At 40.7% G+C, this 10,275-nt stretch overlaps 2 protein-coding genes across 3 annotated transcripts; both read right to left on the minus strand.

The window, feature by feature from the left end:
• Positions 1 to 44: 44 nt before the first annotated feature.
• On the minus strand, positions 45 to 2,684 carry LOC140768821 (protein IQ-DOMAIN 6-like). Its single transcript, XM_073109247.1, has 5 exons — positions 2,390 to 2,684; positions 2,055 to 2,294; positions 1,615 to 1,842; positions 1,352 to 1,465; positions 45 to 1,261 (listed from the first exon to the last, which is right to left on the minus strand). The coding sequence occupies exons 1-5, from the start codon at positions 2,456 to 2,458 to the stop codon at positions 665 to 667; spliced, it is 1,248 nt and encodes a 415-aa protein (XP_072965348.1). The 5' UTR covers positions 2,459 to 2,684; the 3' UTR covers positions 45 to 664.
• Positions 2,685 to 4,183: 1,499 nt separating this feature from the next.
• LOC140768839 (IQ domain-containing protein IQM1-like) lies at positions 4,184 to 8,216 on the minus strand. 2 transcript variants are annotated; one of them, XM_073109269.1, is made up of 10 exons: positions 8,029 to 8,216; positions 6,992 to 7,484; positions 6,778 to 6,892; positions 6,583 to 6,648; positions 6,208 to 6,296; positions 6,017 to 6,104; positions 5,750 to 5,887; positions 5,453 to 5,545; positions 5,159 to 5,260; positions 4,184 to 5,052 (listed from the first exon to the last, which is right to left on the minus strand). In XM_073109269.1, exons 2-10 carry the CDS (start codon positions 7,435 to 7,437, stop codon positions 4,585 to 4,587), a joined length of 1,605 nt encoding a protein of 534 aa, XP_072965370.1. In that variant the 5' UTR covers positions 7,438 to 7,484; positions 8,029 to 8,216; the 3' UTR covers positions 4,184 to 4,584. The 2 variants fall into 2 exon arrangements, with proteins under 2 accessions (XP_072965370.1, XP_072965371.1); XM_073109270.1 differs by having other exon boundaries at positions 7,723 to 8,216.
• Positions 8,217 to 10,275: the final 2,059 nt, after the last annotated feature.

Here is a 10,275-nt window from a genome sequence, read left to right on the forward strand (position 1 = left end):
TGTGGAAGGACTTTAAAAGCCGCCACTTGGTGGGCAAAGATTCTTCAGCAGAAATCAAATTTTAACTGTCCTAGGTAAATTCACCATTACCAACTAGCTCAGGATATTCTGTCAACGTTTGTTGACTTAACAAAGTGATTTGAAACTAGTGTAGATGTCTATATCGACAACTAAGGGTTTAGAGGCTGTCTCTTTGAATAGTTTAAGCATCTTTTTGGTCAATACCAAGTTAACAGTCTGCTTTTCAGTGCATTGATCTCCGAAGGTGAACCTGAAGGTGGATCAAACTCACTTTCTGATTGTGTTATTTTGACCAAGCATATTGTAAAGTAGTAAGATTTTCTACATTATGCAATCCAACAAGCAAGTACTTTAATTTGAAAAATTATGTTACAGAGAACAACCTCAGAAGTAGGCATCAGATCTCAGGAAAGGAACAGGTAGCTACTTCTGGCTGGCAACAAGATGTTGAACAAGAAAAGAAACATAGAACACCTCACAATGAAGTTTTAGGGGAGTAACATGCCATACAAGACTCAAATACGAAAGTTGGCCGCTCTTCATAACAGTAGTTGTTCTCCATACTTCCCCCACTGACCTCTTAAGCTTTGGGCTATTGCAATTTCCAGCTTGGAAGAAAGAAAAAAAGAATGAAGTTGAAACTTCAGTGCTCTTCAAGTGAAATCGATAAGGCCCTCCTGTGAAGATGAACCTCCCCTGGTGATTGTTTATGCATCATTGTTCTCTGAGTACTGTAACTTTTCTGCTTTGCCTTGATTGATTCAGTCAGGTTCATGTAGCTCGGCCAGGTCTTAGTGCTGTCCTCAGTTCTTTCTGATGCTACGAAGGTAGTACCGGATATAGGCGTGGACGTAAAGAAGGACGACGACGACACAGAGCTCTCATCGTAATGCAATTCAGTACTCGGAGATGAAGTAGACCGAGCTCTGCAGCGCTGGTTGCTTAGCATAATCGGGGGCTTAGCTGAGACCCTTTTACTTACATTGTTCCTTCTGATTCTCACTGAACTAGGCTCTGAATCATTCAAAGGGATTCCATAAGAATCATTGCAATTTTTAGAAGATCGAACCTCCAAAGCATCGGTATGCGCCGCTTGTTGTTCCATCAACCTATTTTCCCAAGGTCTTGCAGCCATCCACCTCTCTAGCCAGCTCCAATTACCATTGTTCTTGTCAAGACTCTGATTTTTACCAGATACAGTGGATTGGTTTAACCTTCCAGTAAATGTACACTTGGATTGCTGCAAGAATAAAGACATGGATCTCATTCAGATTAGCAGTAAGTAGAGGAAGGTATGTAATGCCGTGCTACATTTCTAATATATGTGCACCTGCTGAGAAAGAGCATAAGCTATAGCTCGCTCTCTCTTCATTGCTCCCTCTTGCCTCATCTGTAATTTTGCTCTCACTTCTTCGAGCGTGCCCTGACTGTCACACCATCCTTCCTGAAGATCGCAAGATGCCGAAGATTGTCATGTCTACCAATTGCTACAAACTAGGGCTAACATCTTTCTAGACATAGACATTGTGATAAGGAATGGTAATAGTGCAATGTAACTCATTGAGTACCGAGATATTGAAAAGCAAACCATACCTCAGCTTCTCTGAGTAGATCCATCTTGCTTCGATGGGCTTCGAGCATCTGCTGCACAGCCTGGCCCTCGGTCGACATCCGAACGCGGCGAGCCCGGATTCGCGCTTGGACTCTGACGAGGGCCTGCATGCACCGTAGCGTCACTGCCGCCTGCTTTCTCACCTGCCGGCCTCGGACTATCGCCTGAAGCCTTACCAATCCTTTCAAAGCTCTCAATGCTCTTCTAGCCTACAATAATAGCAAATTCCAGCTCTAGGAAAAGTTAGTATAAACCCCCAGCCCCATTGTCTTTAGTTGTTAGATAGGGAGAGATAAAGAGGAATGAATGAAGAAGTTGATGCTTGAATCCAGAACTATATGAGAACCAAGTGAAGTAAACATGGAAAGGAGGACATGTTAAAAGAGAAAAGAAAGGAAAAAAGGAGACATTTTTATCATACCAAGAAGCCACGGAATGCAGTTTGTATCCGGATTGCGGCCCACTCCTGCCTCACCGCCATGAAATCTTTGGTAGGAGCTCGAACCACCGTAGCCACCGCGACGGTAAAAGCGTCGGCCATCGACGAGATATCCGACGCTTCCGACGCCGCCGCGACGGACCCATGATCCCCAGAAGAGCTCCTCCATAGCTTCCACTTTCGGCTCTTCCCACCACTACCACGACCATCACTAAACTTTCCCTTGGAGGGACAGAAAATACCCATTTCAGCAACACTAAAGTATCAACTGTCCAGAAAAAAAAACATTCGAAATGGGTTTCTGTTCAGCTGCTTACATTCTCGTCCTTTTCTTGTTTCTTGATGCCTATGAGCGATTTTATCCATTTCCCCGAGCCGCCGCCCATCTCTTGAAACCTCCCCTCCTATTTCAGCAGAAAAATCCCAACTTTGAAGCGTTTTAAGAACCTGAGAAGAAGAAGAACCAGCAATGGCGCCTTCTTGGGATGGGGAGGGGGAAGCCGTAGGGCTGAAACTTTAGCCTTTTTTTTAACTGGTGGGGACGTGGGAGATTGTAGCCGTTCCGAATTTGAAATTCAAAAAAGGAGGGCGGCGAAGATGGTAAACTAATAAGAAGCAAGAACAGAGAGGGGGGAGACAGAGGGATCTTTAGTGGGCTCCTTGGATCCTTTTCTATCTTTGTTGGGGAGTGGACTGCAATTATACCACGGGTTGGTTGCTTTATAATAACGACGTCTGAGATGCTGCGGGAAAAGGAGAGTTAAAAAAGAAGCAGTGCAAGAAAGGATTTTTTAAAACTTTTTACATTCTGGGAAAAGGTGGCGTCTTGACTCTCGAAATTAGAGCCAAAGTAGACGACCAGATATGTCGATAATTATTGGAGACTGCAACTAGGATCTTGTACATGTCCATAATTATTGCTGCATTTAGCTACAACTATGCTTTATTCTCTCCTAATGTACAGAGAAAGAAGCGAAGCTTTTGGGCTTGGCATGATCGGATTAAAAGTTAATGACAAAATTATTGCCTTGTTTTATTTGAGCCTGCTTGTCTTTTGTGTCTTAGTGGGGGTGGAAATTAATTATTCATCAAACCTCTTATTCACATATCCTCTGGCGGCAAAATTTTGGTCCTTTTTGTACAAACTGACACGGATTGTGGTGGAGTTTCTAACACTCTAACAGGGATTGTTACGCTATTAACCCCAGAAATATTGCCTATTTCGACGCATATAATTTTCTAAGTACGCGTTGACTATCACTCTTTATTTGACGTATAAATGAAAATCTCAACTTTTACTTATCTTTTATCTAAAATAAAAATCGATAATCATGTGACATTCACATGTTATCTTTAAATTTAAAAAAAAAATAGATCTTATATAGTCGAAATAGTAACAAATTAGTATAATTAATATATTTATAGTATTACTAATACTTTGGCCATCTTTTGAACCTCTATCTTGTTATAACTAGATATAACCATCGGGTGGGCCGGGCCGAGCTTTTTGGGCCAACCGGACTTAAGAATTTGTTCACGGTCCGACCCACCAATCACTTGAGTTGGATTTGGGCCAGGCTAGAATAGTCTAGTCCGTTACCGCTCGTCGACCCGTGAGAGTCGAGTTAGCCGGTCGGGGTGGACCGGCCGACCCACCAATCATTCGACCCAATTCACATTTTAGCTATTTTTAGAATTTTTTTTACTATTAACTTATTTAAAAAAAAATATTTATATTCCTCCATTTAAAAATAATAATAATAAATTAAAAATATTTTTTCCCAATGGAATCCCCTGTCCCAAAATTTCTTCTAGTTATTAACTTGCTTGCTATCAGAGGATCTGTGAAAGGATTCACACTAGTTATGCCCATAAGTGGATAGAACTTTGTAATTTGGAATTTCTTGTCAAAGTTTCTAGGAATTATATAAGAGATAGTATGATTATCTTATTCCATCTACAAATAGGTATGTTTTGAGTAAAAAATATTTTGCTGCGATTATAAAAAGAGATCCATTCCAACACTTCTAGAGTTCTTAAATAGACCTGGAGATATTTTCTTGCATGTTGCTTCAGAAAAATCTTTGGGAAGTTTCTCAATTATCTAAAAGTTTGCAACTCCCAATTCTCTTTATTCAAGAGATTAAAAAAAACTTACAAAATGAATGGGTGAAATCTTCTCATTCTGTTTATTGAGAATTAGCAAATGACATGTATCCTTCATTCATTTGTATACATGAAAGAAAAAAGAATTGGCTACTTGTCAGGGGGAAAAAATAGGAAAAGAGAATCAAGGAAGTATGAAAACCAAAAAATGAGAAATGTTACAGTTGCTAGTTGCAGTCACCACTGATCCTCCTGTGATTTACTTTCCTAATAAGCCTTTGGTCTGTTGTGAATGGCTTGAAAAAGCTCGGCATGCCGCAGAATTGTGCAAATGAGCACAATATATGCCGCAAGAGAGGTACTTCACATCCCCTGGAATCAATGTCCCTCAATGCCACAGACAAGGTCATCTCTTCTTGCATTTAGGAAGTGTAAGAAAGATGGTTGGGATGTAGAAACCCTGCTGGATGCGGAAGCCCAAGCAGGTGAGCCTAGGTGAAAGTCTCACTTCAGGACTTGGTCGAGGAGAAGGGATAGGTCCCTTGTTTCCGACCGGTGAGGTGGCAACCCTTGGTGAAAGGTTTACGTGCTCCAGCGCCTTAAACTGGAGATCGCCAGGGTAGTCGCGCAAGCAACTGATGCGAGGGCCAACCCCACATGACCATTTGCGAGACAACTGATTCTGTGGTGCAACCTTTGTTGGTTCTTCAACACCATTTCCTTCTTCAGCATCAGCAGACTCAATAGGAGTTTCGCCTGCCTCAGTTTCACTCAAGTATCCTTCTTCAACTGTTGAATGATCTTCACTTTCAATGTGTTTGTCGTTGGCCTTTTTGAAAGACGGGTATTCATCATCTTGATCAATTGGACATCGCTGAGGATAATATCATAGAGCCCAGTCAAATACAGAGGCTATATATATAGTCTTTTTCTAGCTTATCGATACGTTAATCAGCAGCACTATAAAAGAAAATATTTACCTTGACATCAGTAAGGTCTACATTGTTGTCACGAAGGAATTTGATGAACTCTTGGAAATTCTCTTCAGTTGGAAGATAATGACCACTGTATGGCCATATAGCCTGAATAGGGAACTTTGTAAATTGCATGAAAGTTGAAAAGGAACATGAGTAGCTATCTTTTCTTTTAGTATAAGTTCATGTGGAGTTTGTAAATCAATAATACTATACCAAAGAGAATAATCAACTTATGAAAGGATAATAAGCAATTCTAGTCTGCAACAGCACAAAGAACAAGAAACTATTGACATATACCTTCAGAACTCCTTCTTTAACAACCAATCTCCCTGCAGATATTATGGCTCCTCCAGCTAGAAAACTTGAATGCTGAAATGATCCTTTCTTCTTCTGCTCATAGTTAAAAGAGAAATCAAGGATTAAGAATAAAGGCCATCACTTGCAGCAAGATGGAAATGAAATCTCCTAATGCACACTTCCTGTAATGACCAAATATAATAAATTTACTAAGAAGTCATGAAGCAGATTTAATCCAGTGGCGTTCCAAATAATGAATGGTGTGATCAAAGTTATGAGCTAAGGGAGCTAAACTACCTGCCCCATGTATAATGCCTTTGTCGTGCTGAGAACAAAAATCCACTTAGAACCTTGAATGGTGTTCACAACAGTCCCACTCTGTCTAAAGACAAAGTATCCATTATCCACAATTACTTCATATGCCTTTCTCTCCTTCTGTATGAAGAGAAAATGGACATGTATATCAATATACAATAATTCAATATCTATACGCCAAATCGTAAACAACTTATCTTTTAATAGCTCTAAGTCAAATTAATACACACTATCAATTAAGAAGCGTACCGGTCCAAGATACTTGATACATTGCTGATGAAGTTTATTCCTTGAGCACCTGTCAAGATTCACTTCTTTGCCTTCACCGATATCCAACCTTTGTGTCATGAAAGAAAAACAGAAATGCAGCAAAGTTTTTCAATATTTTCAATTACCTACCAAATAACAGAATAATGATGATAGGATACTCTTATATTTACCAGTAAAAGAATGGTTGTGCACTCTCACTCTCAAACCAAACATCATAATAGAGATGCAGATTATGCCCATATCTATGGCGTGGATCAATCTGCAAAACAGACAAGAGAAGAGAAATATTAAGCATGTGGCATCAACTGTTAGTCTCTATGAATGCCATTCTATACTTGATAAAGCTGTAAAGTATAACTTCTAAATAAATTTTTGATGAGACACTCAAAAAGGCCCATCTGCGTCTACTTTTTTTCTTTCAAATTTATTTTTTCATCTACTGTGAACATTGTATCCGATGCATTGTTCTAAGTAGGTATCAGCAATTATAATGATTTTGAGAATTTGATATTTTGCACAAAGAAAATGATCAATGTATAACATACAGCTTCAAGCCAGTGCTGCAGTGCCAGCTTTTGAGCCTTGGCATTTTTCGACAAACCCTTGCCAACCTACAAAAATTAAACAAAAACTATGTTACTACTGATTTCAACCTTCAGAATGACTGATTATGTGCACCACTAGATTAATTTTTTTTACAATTTTCAACATAAAGATAAGTGAGCAAACAATATGATTACCTTGGCGGCCCTTGTCCCTGCCCTTGCCCAACGTGAAGAAGCAGTCTCATGTTTTTCGCCATTGAAAAATGAGACCGAACTGTGTTCGAGTGATGCAAAATCTAACGCTTTCCACCTTCAAAACTCGCCAAAGCAAAACATTCAAAATGTCAGGAAGTTGGTTATAATAATTCATATTAATCCAATGCTCAAGAAGCAGAGATCTAGAACAGACCATAATTCCTCAACAACAACTGCGCAATCTGCAAGGTTTCTTCTAGTCCGATAACTTTTGTAGACTTTTTGCAGCTTGACAGCAGCTGCGTGGAGCTCAGTCGTTGACATTGGGGTAGCTTGGAGACATCTTGCAAGGTTAAGTTCAGGAACTGCTTCATCTCCGCCACCGACCCTACCATTAGTTTCAGGTTTAATCTGTTCTGTTTCCCAAGGTTTGAAGTTTGATGATCCCTTGATGGACCCTACGAAGGAATCAATGTATGTCGTCTTGATTCCTCTATTAGCACCCTTGAAATTGACTGATCTCAAAGTCAACTTTGCATCTTCATTGCAAAAGCAAGAAGGCTCTAGTGCTCCATCTTCAACTTCTTCAGTCAAACCAAGCATCTTGCTTCCCACGCCTACAACCCACGACCAAGGAAGCAAGGAGAGAGATAAACCCATGAAACCGCAGCAAGATTGGCTTTATGAACTCGAAAGCAAATATTTTCCTGCAAAATTGAACCACACATTAGAGTCACCCAACCATACGAACTCTCGGAAAAGATACAAATTTAAACCTGCATTTGGAAAATGAATTATAACACAGATTAGCCAACGAAATTTAAAGGTCGGAATCGATGTTTTATGCAAAGAATTCGTTCTCAAATATGAGCATACATCCCCATCCCTCGGAGTCATCAACAAAAAAGAAAAAGAAGAAGAAGAAGAAGAAGAAGAAGAAGATACCGAAACTATCCACCGCAATCTATTCGAATTGTTTCCATAACAACAGGGGAGCGGTTCAAACAACTCTTCCTTCAAGAATACGACCATAATGAACTCAAACATCTCTGACGAGCCACGCCAGAAATAGAGAAAAACGAAGAAGAAACCTAGGATAGAATAGATAAGATCGGAAGAAACCGAAAAAGGAGCAACCTTTGATACCCATTACATGGACAGAACCATAGCCAGGTGGTAAAAAAGGTCCAAAGATCAAATCTCTCGGGAAGCCAAAAACATTTGGCAAACCGTATCAGTTCCCCTCCTTACCTGGCAAAAAACAAACCCAGTGAGAGAAACCCAACAGCTGACGGGGGACGCTCTCAAGTGGTAGATTTAGCAAATCGGAAAGCAACTGGACGCATTCGGCATTCCCTCCCCAGGTGACAACTTCTTATTTGTACAGCATATCCTTAGGGTGGGGGCTGTCGAAACACGTAACGCATGAGGAGAGAAGTCTTCTCGTCCCTTCAACCACGGACGACATAGACCATCAGCCTGGCTAATATACCTAACAACACATCGGTCGACTCCCATCCCTCTCCAAGACACCATGTGCCCAATTGGAGGGGCTGCTAAAGTGGTCGCTTTCATGGTGGGCTAACTACACACCCACACGAGCTTTTGGACCTTCGAAAGGGTTCAAACTAACCACTTCCACGGTTCCACCCATCAAGTGGGGGGGGGGGGGGGGGGGGGGGGGAGAGAGAGAGAGAGAGAGAGAGAGAGAGAGAGAGAGAGAGAGAGACAGAGAGACAGAGAGAGTTGGGCGGCCATTGGACCAAAAAAGGGCAGTCAAATAATTTATTTGCCAAGAAATTCTAATGCTTACGTAGAGGAGTTGTGCCTTGACCAAAGACCAGTCAATTTTTCGGTGTTTTCTCTTTTCTTTTTGGCAATTTGACTAAGAAGTGTAACAAGTTATGACTGGATGACATAAGAGGTTATTACACTCTGTCACTCTCTAGATTTCTCAAACTTTCTCGGTAACAAATTCTTCCTAGTTACCTAATCACCTACCTAATCATCTCAATACTCGCACAATTTTATTGGCCAGCGATGAGATAATCACCCACTTCGACCTGATCTCACTCTTGACTAAATATTCATTTATAATTTTTGCAACTTTGGCTAAGCCATGATGGCTCAAGCTCGGCTTGGCATCTTTAGTCGAGCTCTGAGTTAGACAGTCGTTGGTCCAGAGTAATAAATGAAAGTCATATGAAGAACTCTATTTTGTCTAAGAGTCTCTTGGAATAGATAAGGTTAAACATATACTATATATTGACCAGATAAAATTTTGATGTCCTTGAGTTTCTTGCTTAGCAAGTACTTGTTTGAGGACCATCTTAATTGTCCATGCATGGGTGTCTCCCTACTGGACGCAAGAAATTGTGGCATAGAATGTATGACAGATAGAAAACTGTCCAATTACACAGGCCATGCACTATAATTCTATTATTCAGTGGTGGAGTTCGTTTCCCTGTCTACCTATCAGGCTCATTGTCTATATATATAAAAAGAAGCTAGAAGTAAAATAATTTGTTTGCAATACTTTTTTTTCCAACAGTGGCCACCAAGTTTCTTATCAACAGAAGCATATTAGTGTTACACTTACAAAGGTTAGGAGACCACATAGCTAGCTCCTTGAGTTATACTAGTACTAGAGAAGGAAACTTACTCTGCATGGAAATAAAAGAAAATTACTTTTAACACCCACGAGTCCTTCAATCTACCAACAAAAAATGGAGTCGTGCATGAAACTAAGGGTTAAAGAAGGCGGAGCCACATTTGCACTTCCAACCCTCGGGTTCGTAATTTGCATATTGCACTCCGATACGATCCGTAGTAGTGGGAACCTGAATGGCGACGCATGGCACGCATCCACCGCACTTGTGCTCGCAGCTCGGTGGCCTAGAACCCAACGTGGTTAATCCTTCTAACCCATCTCCATGCTCCTGGTCACCTTCTCCTCTCTTCGCTCCCTTCATTTCCTGTTCATCTTCATGTCATCAGCTCAAACTTTGTCTCATATATATAAATATATAACGAGAGAGAGAGAGAGAGAGAGAGAGAGAGAGAGAGAGAGAGAGAGAGAGAGAGAGAGAGAGAGAGAGAGAGAGAGAGAGGACCTTTGATGATTTCAAATGGCGAAGTTGGTCTGTATGAGATTGAAGACAAGATTAAAGAAGGGAGACAGGGTTTTGATACAAGAGAAACAAAAGGAGGAAAGATTCCAAAGGACTTTAATTACCTTGAGATTCATTTGGGAGAAGTACTCTTCCTGCTATACTAGTTACCTGGAACATGGCTATAAGTAGTAGAATGAGCAAGACCCTCCTGTGTTGTCCAAAGAACACAGCCCACATGATGATGGCTATGATGGAAGGCACTGAGAGATGCGAGAGTGATCCCAAACGAAGGGAAGCCCGCTGGTACTCCTTATAGCTAGCTTTGTGTGGCGTATCTCCAAAATGTCGTCTTTGGTTCTTTTGTACAAAGATTCTTCCTTGATGT

This window comes from Typha angustifolia, chromosome 10 (genome assembly GCF_048772165.1).
Source record: "Typha angustifolia cultivar Huaian chromosome 10, ASM4877216v1, whole genome shotgun sequence".
NCBI classification, from domain to species: Eukaryota; Viridiplantae; Streptophyta; class Magnoliopsida; order Poales; family Typhaceae; genus Typha; species Typha angustifolia.